At 43.4% G+C, this 15,862-nt stretch overlaps 1 protein-coding gene across 1 annotated transcript in view; it reads right to left on the bottom strand.

Annotated features, from left to right (window-relative positions):
- The window catches only part of MAPK11 (mitogen-activated protein kinase 11), a 37,497-nt gene extending 23,331 nt beyond the window's left edge, over positions 1 to 14,166 (bottom strand). The window contains exons 1-3 of the mRNA XM_069956102.1: positions 13,980 to 14,166; positions 7,560 to 7,689; positions 420 to 478 (exon numbers count right to left, since the gene is read on the bottom strand). Of these exons, the coding sequence (XP_069812203.1) occupies positions 420 to 478; positions 7,560 to 7,689; positions 13,980 to 14,092 (302 nt within the window). The 5' untranslated portion in view covers positions 14,093 to 14,166. The remainder of the gene's footprint in view (positions 1 to 419; positions 479 to 7,559; positions 7,690 to 13,979) is intronic.
- Between the last annotated feature and the right edge of the window lie 1,696 nt (positions 14,167 to 15,862).

The following is a 15,862-nucleotide window of genomic DNA, read 5'->3' as shown; positions in this document are numbered from 1 at the left end:
GTTATGTTTCCAGAGTGTACGAGACATTTTCTTACCTTCATCCTCAGGGCTTTGTTTATTAAATTTTTAGTTTGATTAAAAAGTAAATTAGGTGGTGGTTTGGGGTGGGACTACTAGTGCACTGATCCACCCTACCTGCGCCTCATCATGAATATTCCAGCAGTCCTCTTCACGGATGATTGCCATCTCAGCATTTTTGAGTAGACAGCTGGGGCAGATCAGCAGTAGTGTTGCCCCTAGTGCACCAAACCACCGAAATTACATATTACCTAAACTAAAGATTTAAAAACACACCCAAGGATGCAGGAAAGGAAATTAACTCTATTCTTTTTTCACTATAGTTAGTATGTTGTTCTTTTTTTATATAAGTCAGGTGTGTACACTGTACCTTATATTTTATAAGTGTTACCAATACTTACACTTCATTAAAAGTTTCAACTGAAGTAGATGGGGTAAAGACATCGAGCAGTCCTATAACCTGAAAGAAAAATAAAAAGAATGTTTTCTTCCGCAGACAATCTACCATTTTTGAAGATCGATGTATTTTTCCTAGGCTCAACATAGAACAGTATCAGACAGTATTGTTGTCAAAATACATCTAATGCACTTCGATGGTATAGCGGGCGCAATAAAAAAAATATATTTTTAAAATAGAAAATAGAGTTATGCTATAGAACTATAAAATGGGAGACTTCAGAAATGTATATGCCAAACACAGACAGCTTGTCACAGGATTAGTAACCATCCTGCAGTATTGAATTGACAGCCCCAATCATTCAATTCCTGCAGTAGAAAAGATAAAAAGAAACAATACTACTTATTGTCAGTGTGCTGCTACACACCATGCTGTCTAATATGTAATGTGGTGACACTAACAGAGAAACTTTATACAATCTCATTTCTTGCAGAAATTGCTGAAAACAAGAGCTCCATAAAGAAAAATGTACAACTCAGTTTTATGATGTGTCTCACAAATGAGAAGTGACGCACAGCCTATGGATAGATAGCGTGCTGAGTATTTATTTCCAGAGAAAACCCTTTGTACATTCACCAAACAGCTTTATTCAATTATAACATCTCAACATAGGAGCACTCGCTAAAGACCATCAAATTACATTCTGATGGATTAGATCAGCAGTATAATTAGATCAGAGCATAGAAATCAATGATAAAAATAGGCTTAAAAAGAACCAAGGCTGCATAATATATTCTTTATGATAGAACAGTGAACGGCATAGACTTTCCTATCTCATTGCATTTTCTTCCATTTATATTGTCAATCTGCAGTAAGACATTTCAGTATGGCCCTGATTCCTGTAGTCTGGTTTTCCACAGCAAAGTGACAGCAGGAATTAATGTACGTTTAAGTGGGAAGCACTAGAGGGAGATGGCAATGACTCAGACAGGCAGTGCACTCAAACTAAATGAAGCCATCTTGTGTCTAATAACAGAGAATACGGTTTTCAGGGTGTGGCTGTACTGGTATTGATATTTTCCCATGTCTACAAACAAAGGATTGTAACAAAATTACTATAGTCACACATTTTAAATTGTTTAGTTTGTACCATCTGCAATTTAGAGCGGCCTTAAAAAGAAGTAGAAAAAAAATAAAGTATTAAACAAGCCTTGTTGTAGATGGTTTAATGGTTTATTGCCAACACCAAAAGTTATCCCCTATCCAGAGAGTGGAGGAGAACAAGCTGATTGTTGGAGTCTGACCATAGGCACCTATCTCCGGAATGGAGGAAAACTGCATCCCATAGTAAGCACCCCACTCATTCTCTATGGGGATTCTGAACATTGCCAAGCACTGAACGTCCCAATCAATCTGTGCTCCAATATGGCCACTAAAATGCTCATTAAAAGGGGCGCTCCGACATTAGGTTAAAAAAAAAAAAAAAATGTTGCAGAGGTACATTGAATTGCTTACCGGTCTATCCCAGTTCTGAAACCAGCAAAAATCTATTTGTTTTGGGGGTCTTAGTGCAGTGGGCCAGATGTGTGGAAAAGAGTGAGCGGGAATAGTGGAAAGGATGATGGTGGTAGAGGTAATTGCATTGAATGACTAGGGCCTCCCCCCCGGGTATAATGCTTCAACTATTTTGGGACGAGGGAATTCAGTTAATGAGCAGCAAGGGGGTTTTTACCCATACCCCCACAGTGCACGGCATGGAAGTCACAGCTCATGGTCCCCCAACCCGGCTTCCGATTCTGTGATGTCAATATACATTTTTGTGGCAGGATTTACAGCTATGATCAGCTATACATGTATAGATGTTCACCTTATCCCTGCGGCTCTGTTTATAAACCTCTGGTTAGTTTCTATTCTTCTGCCTTCTCCCCCGAAGAGACACATAAGTAGGAAGGCAAAGACCCAGTCTCTTTGATTTTATAGGCCCAGAAATTCCCAATGGTGGTTATGGCAATATCTTTTGCCAGAAACCTTACACTGTTAACATTGCTGGTAGAGATAAGTGAATTTACAGTAATAAAGTTAAAGCGACTCGGTACCCACAATCTGACCTCCCCAAACCGCTTGTACCTTTGTATAGCTGCTTTAAATCCAAGATCTGTCCTGGGGTCCGTTCGGCAGGTGATGAAGTTAATGTCATAAAAAACAACTTTTAAACTGGCAGCCCCGTGCCCAATGGCCGTGGCTTACATTGTGTATGCATTAGGCTGGCACAATCTCTTGTCCCCCCCCCCCTCCTCATCATCATTAGGAATGCTCCAGGCAGATTGCCTCCTATCCGCTAGCTGTGGGGAGGGCACATGGGCTGGATCGTTAAGGCACCTGTGTAGTTTTCACTGCAGGGGAATAGGAAAAATGGTGAGGGCGGGGAGGAGGACGGAGAGGTTGTGCCAGCCTAATGCATACACAAACTAAGCCACGGCTAAAGGGCACGGGGCTGCAAGTTTAAAAGTTGTTTTTATGACAACTGCATCACCTGCCAAACGGACCCCAGGACAGATCTTGGATTAAAAGCAGCTATACGAAGGTACAAGTGGTTTGGGGAGGTCAGACTGTGGGTACAGAGTCACTTTAAGTGACTCACTTAAAGGGGTCCTGGCTGGAGTAGGGCTGGATGTAAAAACAGCTAAATAAACCAAAATTCAATCTGCTGAGAACTGCACACCTGCTATTTGATTACTTCAGTGGGTCCTTTAACCCTTTGAGGACCAGGCCCAAAATGACCCAGTGGACCGCGCAAATTTTGATCTTAGTGCTTTTGTTTTTCCCTCCTCCCCTTCTAAGAGCTCTAGCACTCTCAGTTTTCTATCTACAAGTCATGTAAGTGCTTGTTTTTTACAGGAATAGTTGTACTTTGTAATGGCGTCATTCATTTTACCATAACATGTATGATGGAATTCCAAATATATTATTTATGAAGATATAAATAGGTGAAATCGTAAATAAGAATGCAATATGGTATCGTTTGGGGGGTTCCTGTGTCTACGTAATGCACTATATGGTAACAGCGACATGACACTATTATTCTATAGGTCAGTCCGAACACAACCATATGCAGGTTACACAGATTCTCTAATGTTATATATATTTTTTTTTATGAAATCCTTTTTTTTGGCAATTAAATATTAATAAAATGGGCCTATTGTGACGCTTATAACGGTTTTATTTTTTCACCTATGGGGCTGTATGGGGTGTCATTTTTTCCGCCATGATCTCTAGTTTTTATTAATACCATATTTGTGAAGATCGGACGTTTTGATCACTTTTTATTGATTTTTTTTAATATATAATGTAACATAAAATCGGTAATCTGCGCACTTTTTCCCCTCTTTTCGTGTACGCCGTTCACCGTTCGCAATGACGCTTGTTATATTTTAATAGATCGGACAATTACGCACGCTACGGTATATTATATGTTTATCTATTTATTTATTTTTATATGTTTTATTTATATAATGGGAAAGGGGGGTGATTTAGACTTTTATTGGGGGAGGGGTTTTGGGGTAGTGTGTTAGTGTTTTGAACTTTTTTTTTTTACACTTTTGAAGTCCCTTTGGGGGACTTGTACATACATTAGTTTGATTTTTACACTGACCATTGCTATGCCATAGGCATAGCATTGATCAGTGTTATCGGCGATCTGCTCATTGAGCCTGCCTGTGCAGGCTCAGTGTAGCAGATCGCCGATCGGACCGCATGGAGGCAGGTAAGAGACCTCCAGCAGTCCGTTTCAACGATCGGGACCCCCGCAGTCACACTGCGGGGGTCCCGATCGGTAAGTGACAGGGGACTCCCCCTGTCACTTACACTTAAACGCTGCGGTCGCTGCGATCGCGGCGTTTAAGGGGTTAATGACACGCGGCAGCGCGATCGCTGCAGCGTGTCATTACCGGTGAGGTCCCGGCTGCTGATTGCAGCCGGCCCCCACCTCCTATGAAGCGCGCTCCGCTCCGGAGCGCGCTTCATAGCGGGAATACCACCCATGACGTAAGGTTACGTCATGGGTCGTCTGGGGACAGACTTCCATGACGTAACCCTACGTCCAGGGTCGTCTAGGGGTTAATGGTGTGTTTACACAGAAAGATTTATCTGACAGATTTTTTAAGCCAAAACTAGGAACAGAATATAAACAAAGAACAGGTCATAAAGGACAGACTGAGATTTCTCCTCTTTTCTAATCTATTTTTGGCTTTGGCTTCAAAAATCTGTCAGATAAATCTGTCTGTGGAGAAATCTCTGCCTGTTCTCTGTTTTGGCTTGGTCAGATATCTGTGTGTGTGTGTAAAAGGACCCTAAGCACTACAATCTGTGAATCAGTGTCTGTTAACCCATAGCTTGTTTCCACATTTAGAAAACTGCATGTGTAAATTATGCCAAAGTTGTAGTTTCTCATTTTTTTCAGTGTTTATACTTTTTTTTTTTAATCAGATATTTTTTATTAAACATTTTTCAATTTTACAACAAACCCCTCCACCCCTTCCCTCCCACAACTTCCCCCTCCCCCCAACCCTTAGGACTACATGTCTCTTCCCCGTCACATGTTTTAACAAGAAAACACAGTCATCACAAAAATATATCTTGTATAAATGTATCAGTACGTTCTGTTACATATCTGATCATCAATTTACATCTTCCCCAGGCAGGGGACCCCACTCACACCAACATTCTCTCCAGCACATCTACAATATGCAGCACTAATTATAGAAAGTCACTAGAGGCCTCGAGTCCATTAAGGCCTATTCCGCACGGCGTCTACGTTTTGATCAGCCAACAATAGAAAAGCTTCCATAGGGTTACGCTTTAAAAAGTGGGACGGCAAACCAGGAGTGTCCACCCATGGGCCCCAAATGGTTTCATATTACTTCATGGCCTTCCTTTTTTTATATATCCCTTTCTCCAGTCGTATCATATTATTTAATTTATTGGTCAATTCAACCATAGTAGGGGGTTCAGCTTGTAACCAATTCTGGGCTATCAATTTGCGGGCCTGATATAATATTCTGCATATTGCCAATTCCGCTCCAGCGGGTTCAGCCGACCCGCCCACCAGACCTAGTATGCACCGCAAGGGCTCAAGGGGTATCGTGATATGGTATACTTTTTTAATTAGAGCAAGGACTCCTTTCCAATATCTTTCCAGTTCTGTACAGCTCCACATAATATTAATTATGTGGGCTCCCTCCATCTGACATCGAGGGCACTTATAGAGTCAGGCATCAGGCCTATATCATATAGAAATTTCGGCGTTCGATAGACTCTATGAAGAAGGAACAGTTGTGATTTCCTATGTGTTTCAGACAGAGCCAACTTAGGCGTCAGCGCCAAGATCTCACTCCACTGCTCCTCTGTAATAGGTCCCACGTCTGCCTCCCATTTAGCCTTTACCGTTAGGGGTTTGTCAGCATGGAATGAAGACAATAGATGTTGATAGATAAATGATATCAGTGTTTATACTTTTAAATACACCCTTAAAACATCTTTTTACCTGCATCTACCACACTTTAAGTCAATGTAATTTTTTTAAAATCATCATACACAAGTTCTATTTTCCCATTCCCGTGCCCCCGCAGCATCACGGCTGACAATCTCCCAAAGCTGACAAAATTTTGCTGCCACAGTCCCACTCAGCCAATCAGTGAATGATGCGGGACACCACTGCAGTCACTTACTGGCTGAGCAGGTAGTTCCTGTGGCGCCAGTGAAGAGACAGAAACTTGTGATATTGAGGAGACCAGGGCGACAGAGAACTGAGGGCGTGGCAGGGGCACAGGGATGAGCATGTAAAACTAGTTTATTACGTTCTCCCCTTGGATTTTTCACTTTTGTCCAGAGAACCCCTTTAAGCATACCTCCTTGGTACTGTAATGCCTTTCAGAATGTTCTGCCACTATGTAAATAGTAAAACTAAAGAAAAATACAGAAGAAGGAGGGAAAGCGGGGGAAAAAGGCACTAACTGCAAATCATAGAGAGCAGATGTGTTGCAGAATTTTATGTAGAGTATTTTCCTGCGTATTAAAGACTACTTTTTAACCCGGGAAAGTCTTCTCAAAAGTCAGGGGCCATCTTATATGCCAGGTGTCGACGGCCACTTCCCTGCCATATGCAGCGATTGTATGAATGGCAGAGTAAGCTGCAGGCGTCCGGGATATGGAAAAAAGATACAGTAGAGTGGCGCTGTGCCGAGAAAAACACACCTCTTCCATCCATCTGGACTGCCCTTGTATCCTACCGGTATTACTGTCCCTCCTTCTCTGCCTCTCAGATTTCGCTGCTGTCTTTTGTTTTTTATTAAAATTTATTTGGTGTGCATTGGAATAGGGGTAGTCTTATACAGTGAGTATATAGCAAACGCTATATTTTAACTGGAAAAGTGGCCGCTCGTCTTATACACCCAGTCGTTTTATACGCCGGAAAATACGGTAATCGTCCCAGTCACCTGAATGCAGCTTCCATAAATTCATATGCTTGATAAAAAAAAACACTCTATTTACATTGATTAAGCAAATTTCTTGTCACAGCAATGTCTGCAACTAATATGTGGCATATGAATACAATATTAGGCTATGTTCCCACTACAGGAACGGGACATCATTTATCAAGGAAAGGCATGATCATTATCAAAAAGTAACCACCTTTTCCTGATAAAATTCCATAGTGGGAACAAAGCCTAAAGGCCGTATTACACGTAGCGATAATCGTTCAAAGATTTGCTATAACAATCCTTTGGGGGAAGTTATTTGGTTCACCGATTACAGTTATGAACGATCATTTTTACGTAGTTATATGGTCGCTAATCGTTCCTCAGGACAGCCCACAAAACATGTTTTATCTGCGAACGTCTTATTGCACGAACAATCAGCGAATTACCAACGATAATTTTTCAACATGTTAAAAGACCAAAATGAACGAAATTTCATTAGTCGTTTCATCATTGGTTATTACACAGACAGATAATTGTCCATTTCGATTTTAAGCGATAATCGTTCCGTGTAATAGGGCCTTAAGAGTGTAGCAATACTGTTATGCAGAGATACATGAATAGTGATACTTCCTCAACAGTTCTCAAAATGGAAATGCATTGCTTACGTTTTCATGTTTCATGTGCTTGAGCAATCGTAGCTCCCTATAGGTCCGTCGTGCATGAACAAGGGACTGAAAAGGCCTAGAAAGCTTTTTAACCGCCACCTTTTGTCTTGTCTTCGTGTCATAGGCAGAGCTGGAAAACAAAATTTAACAGCACAATAAATACAGTGAAGTAGTGAGCTGCTGCTGTCACCTTGTATGCACTCAGGTATGAACTGTCAGAGGAAACTTCTTTAAAGGAGAAGTCCGGCGAAAATTATTTTTTTATATGTTATTACTTATGGAAAGTTATACAATTTTCTAATGTACATTAATTATGGGAAATGCTCATATACTGCTATTTCCCTTAATTTAGTGTATCAGGAAGTGTTAGAATTATCTCTGAAGCAGTGACGTCACGACCAACGGTGTAATTCCTATGGAGTGTCCAGCAGGGGGCGCTCTATATATATATATAGAAGTCAATGAGTACCATTGACTTCTATATATAGTGCGCCCCTGCTGGACACTCCATAGGAATTACAGTGTATGTAATGTAATGTAATGCACTGTACTGTTGTGACTTTATGAATACATTTATGGAATACTTTGGGGAGCAAGTGTCCTTGCTCCCCAAAGTATCCCATAAATGTATTCAATGAATACATTTGCAGGGCACCGAGCAGGGAGGGAGAGAGGTGCCATCTACCTCCCCCCCTTGCTCGATGCTGGGAACATATACAAAGTACTACTCCCCCATTATCTGCAGATAATGGGGGAGTAGTACCTGTGCTATCCCTATCACCGCCCGCGCCGCCGCCGCTCACACAGGGGCTGCTATTCATCGCGCCGCTGATTCCCCGCCGCCCGCGCCGCTCCTGGCCGCCGCTCTCTGCTCATGCCGGCCGCGTCAGCCCACCCCCACCCCGGCCGGGAGCACGGCGCTTCCTGGTGTCCCCGGCCGGGGTGGGGGCAGGCTGACGCGGCCGGTATGAGCAGAGAGCGGCGGCCAGGAACGGGGCGGGCGAGCGAGCGGGCGGGTAGTTAGGAGCGGCGCGAGCGGGCGGGTAGTTACGAGCGACTCGTAAGTTTGATGCCGGGAGGAGGAGGAGGGGGAGCGGCGGGGGGCATGAATAGCAGCCCCTGTGTGAGCGGCGGCGGCGCGGGCGGTGATAGGGATAGCAAAAGGTACTACTCCCCCATTATCTGCAGATAATGGGGGAGTAGTGCTTTGTATATGTTCCCAGCACCGAGCAGGGAGCGTGGAGGTAGATGGCACCTCTCTCCCTCCCTGCTCGGTGCCCTGCAAATGTATTCATTGAATACATTTATGGGATACTTTGGGGAGCAAGGACACTTGCTCCCCAAAGTATTCCATAAATGTATTCATAAAGTCACAACAGTACAGTGCATTACATTACATTACATACACTGTAATTCCTATGGAGTGTCCAGCAGGGGCGCACTATATATAGAAGTCAATGGTACTCATTGACTTCTATATATAGAGCGCCCCCTGCTGGACACTCCATAGGAATTACACCTTTGGTCGTGACGTCACTGCTTCAGAGATAATTCTAACACTTCCTGATACACTAAATTAAGGGAAATAGCAGTATATGAGCATTTCCCATAATTAATGTACATTAGAAAATTGTATAACTTTCCATAAGTAATAACATATAAAAAAATAATTTTTGCCGGACTTCTCCTTTAACTAAAAAAAAAAAAAAAAAAAAAAAAAAAAAAAAATTCTTATACTCCAGCCCCCCCTCCCCCCCCACCCCCATCAGAACAATAAATCCTGCCTGCGGGCATAGCACAGGTACAGCATATGTGATGAATGTAACCAATCCCTTTGAGCTTAGGCCTTATTAACACGTCCCACAAAGTTGTCCGTGATTGCGGATCCCATTGATTTTTATTGTGCTATCCACACATTCCGCTTTTTCACGGATGCGCAATCCGTCGAGTGACATGTTATCCTTGTGATTTCCATAGTGTGCGCATAGTTTACACAGGCAGATTTATCTGACCAATTTAGGAAGCCAAAGTCAGGAATGGACTTGAAAAGACAGGGAATCTCAGTCTTTCCTTTATGACCTCTACCCTGTTTATAGTCTGTTCCTGGCTTTGGCTTAAAAAAAAATCTATCAGTTAAATCTCTCTGTGTAAACGCACCATTACAGATTTTAACAATAGCAATGATCCATGTGTACTAACTTCATGTTAGGGGGAAAAAAGTTTTCTTTAACACAATGCAATCTCATGGTCAACATTAATTTCAATGATTGTTTACAGATCTTTTGCCCTCTTGTATTATAAACAGAAAAGAATTACATGTACAGCCACGGACTGGGGAAGCTTAATTCTCAATGCAGACAAAGCGTTAGAATAATTAAAACAAGTGATATTTGCCCAGAGGGAGCGATTAAGGAGTTCTCTGGGGAAAGGCTGATTCAATTCGAGTATCAGAAATAATAAACAGGATTATTCAACATCTATGAATTGTGAGCAAGGAATACTATCACAAGTCACCTCAACAAACGTATGTTTTTACAAGATTTATTTGTATTTTCACCCCCATTAAAAGACTAAAAATTGGAGGAGAAAAATAAAAAACGACAGTTTCTAGTCAGCGTGACACATTTTTACCACTGCCTCATGCAGTTTGAAAATTTGGGGCATCTTTAGGCTATGTTAAAACAGCGTAAAATAATGGCCGTTATTGCAATCGGCAACAACCGCCTTACTTTGTACACATAGCTACACTGCATGTTCTTCTATAGGATCCCAGCCGGAGCGTATACACATAGTATATGCTCCGGCTGGGATCCCAAGCGGTGCCGCAAAGAACTAACATGTCAGTTTTCTGCGGCCGCTATTTAGTGAATAGCAGCCGTAGGAAACCATGTCAGTGCACACTATGGAGCAAGCGGCTGCGGCCACATGCTTCACAGTGTGTTATGGGAAGTTCTGATGCGGGCGTGCGTCGAAGCGCCCACATCAGAACTCTACATCCATAAAGATCATCTGGCCGGTACAGCAGTACCAGCTGGGATGATCTTTGCAGAGACCGGAGCGGCCGGTACGATATGCCATGTGAACATGGCCTTAGACAGTCTACTTCAAGTTTGTGTTATGGCCCTTTTACACAAGCCGATTGTTGACTGATTAATCATCCTGTGTGCCAGGAAAATACCCGCTTGTCAGCTGATTGGATCTTTTCAGCGGTGGTAAAATCTATTGTTATTGGCCATGCATCTCTCTGTGAATATTAATGGCTGCACAAATGATGCAGCAGTCAATCATGCATCCAGGCTGCACAATTTATTGTGCCTTGTAAAGGCACTACATACCAGTGCCGATTAGCATTTGTTTGTGGCTGTGGATGACTGAAGATCGCTATGTGTAAAAGAACCCTTAGGTCCCTTTTACACACCTGCATATTCTGTCCGCAACTGCAGACCCATTAATTTCTATGGCCCATACACACATCTGTAGTTGTTATGGAATGCATATTGAGGTCATGTTCTGTGCCGCAAAAATACTGGCATTTCACATCATGAATCATCCAATCAAATCAATAGGTCCGTGTAAATGTGGACGGTCACAATTACACATTATGGATGTGTGAATGAGGCCTTAGGGTATGTGCACACTACAGAATCTCGGTGGATCATCCGCTGCAGATTCCGCAGTTCACCCCACTCGCATCTCTTCTGGTCCCAGAGGCTCCATTCTATGGTTTGGCAGATTCCGCCATCTTCCCAAAGAATGAGTGGGTTCGTTCTCCGGGCAGACGGCGGAATCTGCCAAACCATAGAATGAAGCCTAAGGAACAAGCAGAGATGCGCACGGCTGCGAGCAAGCTGCGGAATCCGCGATGGGTGATCTGCTGGGATTCCGTAGTGATTCAAAAAATAGAAGATACACACCATAAGATTCTTTTCAATTTCTTTATTCAAAATTGTTTCAGGATAACAATGCACATATGGTATATCACCCAACACTCGTGCTCATCATGCTCATGATCGGCGTCGCGGGAGCAGATGCCGGATTCTGCAACGTTTCGTGAACTCCACTTTGTCAAGCTTGACAAAGTGGAGTTCCTTCACGAAATGTCGCAGAATCCGGCGTCTGCTCCCGCGACGCCGATCGTCTCCATGAGGATGACAGAGCTCTGATTGAGCCTTAAAGGACTTTTTCGTCTCTCACACAGCATCTGAACTTGATGAGCACGAGTGTTGGGTGATATACCTTATGTGCATTGTTATCCTGAAACAATTTTGGATAAAGAAATTGAAAAGAATCTCATGGTGTGTATCTTTTATTTTTTGGATTGCTATTGGTCAAGTTTATCAATGATTAAAAAAAATATGTCAGTGTCCAGCCATAATAGCCATGTGTACACGGAACCTGTAATTTTTTGACTCTTATAAAATGTTTCTACGTTAACAACTATTAGTTTGTTATTATGACTGTACAGATGAAACATTGATGATATCAGAGAATCTCCTTGTGGGTCATAGCAGGGATTCTTCTAGATATGATCCGAGAATTATTCCCATCCTATTTAGATCTCTCTGAATAGAAAAGCACAGTTTAATGGGTAAAATATGGAATGCGCAAATCAGAAATCTCCAGAAATATTCCTGACTGCTAAACTGGAACCACAGGATACAGATGTGGCTTCACCATCACCTCTAAGAACCTGCCCAGCCACTATGCAGCCGACAGCCCTGACACAAGCAAAGTCAGTGACTAGTAATCTACAAATGTGAATCGTTGCTATATTAATATTCCAAAAATGCAGGGAGGAGTATATCCATATAACTGGAACTACTAGTTCTAGGACCTGAACTAAATAATAGATTCGGCTATTAACCAAATCCCATAGCTCAACATCATTTAATAGGACAGGCTGGTAGATTTATTTGAAAAAAAGCAAAGATGACAAATGTTGTGGATAGTTGTAAGTGTATATTATATACGATATATACATATGTCATTTATACATAAAATTCTGTGTAATAGGATGACATGTCAGTGTGACCATCACAACACAAGGAAGGAAGGAGTGGGAAATAAATAAAACCACAGGCTGTATCCAGGTTTTCAAGGACTCTTTAGGGCCGCAGAAAACTGAAGTCAATGCAAACAACGGCCCTTGTTTCACACAATGTATTGAGCAACAGCCTACGAAATGATTATGTCAATTATTTCCAGCCGTTTCCATAGACTTCAGTGCAATTCTTATTCAAAACAATGGCCGTTGTTTATACATTGTGTGAACATAGGCCATAGGCTGTAGCCATGTTTTCCTGTACTCCCTAGGGTGGCATACAACTTCTTCAGCCACAGGTATTCAAACGCAAAAAGATCGGTCTCGAGATGTGCTAATATCTACTAGTTATCCTACCACCTGCATGACTGACGGACCAGTTAGCAACGTTTAGGCCCTAATCACATGCTCCAACAAAGTCTTCCGGAATTGCGGAGCTGCAATTACAGATCAACTTATTGCCTATTGTTTTCTATTGGGATATTCACACGTTCAGCTTTTTTATGGATCCGCACGGATTACCAGTACAAGTCTGTGGGATCCGTGTTTTTTTGTTGATGTATGTGAAAAGCACGGATCAAAACTAAACAAACTAGTATTATTTTACGGATATGGATGCAAGTATGGATGATTTCTCACTGATCACAAAGAAAAATTGTGGGAGGTTTTTGCGGCCTAGAGAAATCACTGAACAAGGCCTTACTCTACTACCACTCTTATCTCCATTTCTAGCTCATTGTGCCATAGATCGGGCACAGATTTAAATTCAATGTAAAGTCTAACAAAGGATTGCTGATCACGCCAGAGGAACTACTGAGCCCAACAAACTACGCACCAACAGAACCTAACAAACCCCACTGACTTATGCTGCAAAATTGCCGCAGTCTCATACATAAGGTTGCATCTCATATTCCAAGTGTGACTCTTTGCAGTACTTGAAAATTCTAAAAAGTCTGAGGGGATTAGGAGGGTGGTCTTCACCGGCCCAACATATATACCTAGAATAAAACCACAAAATGACCTGAAGTCTGGCAGAAAGCTACACTTAATTATATGGTGGGGAGGGTAGGCCATACACTAAAGCCCCACACTGGGGAGTATTTGTAGCTGGCTTAGATACAGTGGTAGATACATAGGCACAGATACAGTGGTAGATACATAGGCACAGATACAGTGGTAGATACATAGGCAAAGTGAGGAATGCACTAGGCTCCTGTACACACTACACAGCAGAGCGGTACAGGGCCCCAGAGATCCCGGATCCGCACTCTCCACCATCACTCCGGACACCTACTAGGACCGAGCCGCCCCAGACACTGGCTGTAGGGCCCGGGAGGGGGGAGGGATGCGGCGCACTTGTTCAGGGCCCATTTACCTACCAGACTGAGCCGTAGGCCCCGGAGCCCACGGGGGTGAGATGCTGATACCGCTCCGGTACCTCCCACACCGTCTTGTTCAGCTCCTGCCGGTAAAATCCGCCGCGGCTGCTCATTTTGTGGAACCGGCCAACACAGCTCTGGCCGCCCGGTAGGAGAGGAGGCTGGAGGGGGCGGAGGGAGAAGAGGACTGGGCGGGTGGGGGAGGAGAGACGGGTCAGGTGGAGGGAAGAGGGAAGCGACTAGTCCTCCATGTCCGAGCGGGCCAGCTTCCCGGAATACCAGGGCGTCCTGTCACACACCTGCAGCCGCCACCACTACTTCTCTATGGACACTGCCCCGGTACCGCAGCTTCCTCTCACGCTTCCCCCGGTGTTCCTTTGAGGCTCTATTTGCAGGATCTGAGCAGACAAGAATCACTGTCTTCTCAAATTCTGCAAAAGAAACCAGATGGAAACCCGAACATTGAAGTCAATGGGATCTCTTGTGTATCTGCATTGCCTCATGCACAGATCACTATATTTTTGCACACCGTATTTTGGCAGTTTTCTGTCAGCAATATAAAAAAAAAAATTTCCATAGTATCTTCCGCATTGCTTGTATTTTCTGCAGCTCAGTTAGGGTGGGTTCACACATAACAGAATCACAGTGTTTTTTTTACCAAAAGCCGCTGCGATTCCTGTACTGTCAGTTTGAATAGGATTACATACTCGCAGCGGAATGTAAACGCTGCCCCCCTTAAAGGGGTTATCCAGCGCTACAAAAACATGGCCACTTTCCCCCTACTGTTGTCTCCAGTTTGGGTGGGGTTTTGAAACTCCGTTCCATTGAAGTAAATGGAGCTTAATTGCAAACCGCACCTGAACTAGAGACAACAGTAGGGGGAAAAGTGGCCATGTTTTTGTAGCGCTAGATAACCCCTTTAACCCGCGGCGGCCCGGTGAATATGCTACTGGTACACGCTTCGGCCTACTTCTGGGGCTCACACCATCCTCATGTCCTATTCAGCCAATCTGTGGCGGGACGTCAGGATGCTGGGAGCCACAGAAGCGAGCCAGAGAGTGGACCGGTAATGTATTCACCGGGCTGCCACTGGTTAAGGGGGGCGGCGTTTACATACTGGCTGCGGGATAAAAATTCAGTGGCGAGTATGAAATCCTATTCAAACTGACATTACAGCAATCGCAGTGTAAAATCTACTGCGATTCAATTACGTGTGAGGCCACCCTAAAACTATTGGTGTGTGTGTGTTCAGGCTGTAATTACAGACCTCACTAGTATATGTCTTTTTATGGACCTGTAAACATTGCTGATGTGTATAGGCACATAGAAACCTATGGGACATTGAGGACCTTAACAGAACTGCAACTGCGGACAGAATATAGGCCCAGGGCCGATTCTAGGTTTGTCTGCAGTCCTGACTTCTTCGCATTCTACCTCTGTGTCCAGCTGTGGATCAAAGGGGTAGTGACCCTCCTTAAGGAGAAGCCGTCATAAAGATGTGTGGAGACTTACAGACCATTGCTGCTTCACTGAGAATTCTGGGAAGAAAGGATATGCAAAAAAGCTCTGTGTTCAGCTGTCATCCACAGGTCATGGAGTCAGGGAAGTCAGTGGTGTGTAGAAGACAGTATAATTCATGGCCACTCCATAGAATCTGCCGCCCTTACAAACGACTACAAAGCTGCCTCCCTGAGCAATAAACTCACCTTGCCTTATGGCAGAAGCAGCCCTGCATAGGCCAATAGATTTAAATGGCTTTATTCACAGGTCCGTATGTGTGTACAGGGCCCCGATCTTTGCTGCACAACAAGAAAAAGCACAGGTCCTAGAGCAGACCCAAAATTGTATCACGGATCGCCATGTTCTATGTAGTCTGTGAGATA

The sequence above is a fragment of the Dendropsophus ebraccatus genome, chromosome 1, assembly GCF_027789765.1.
Source record: "Dendropsophus ebraccatus isolate aDenEbr1 chromosome 1, aDenEbr1.pat, whole genome shotgun sequence".
Taxonomy (NCBI): domain Eukaryota; kingdom Metazoa; phylum Chordata; class Amphibia; order Anura; family Hylidae; genus Dendropsophus; species Dendropsophus ebraccatus.
Note: the sequence above shows the minus strand (reverse complement) of the source record. Positions and strands in the feature narration are given on the sequence as shown.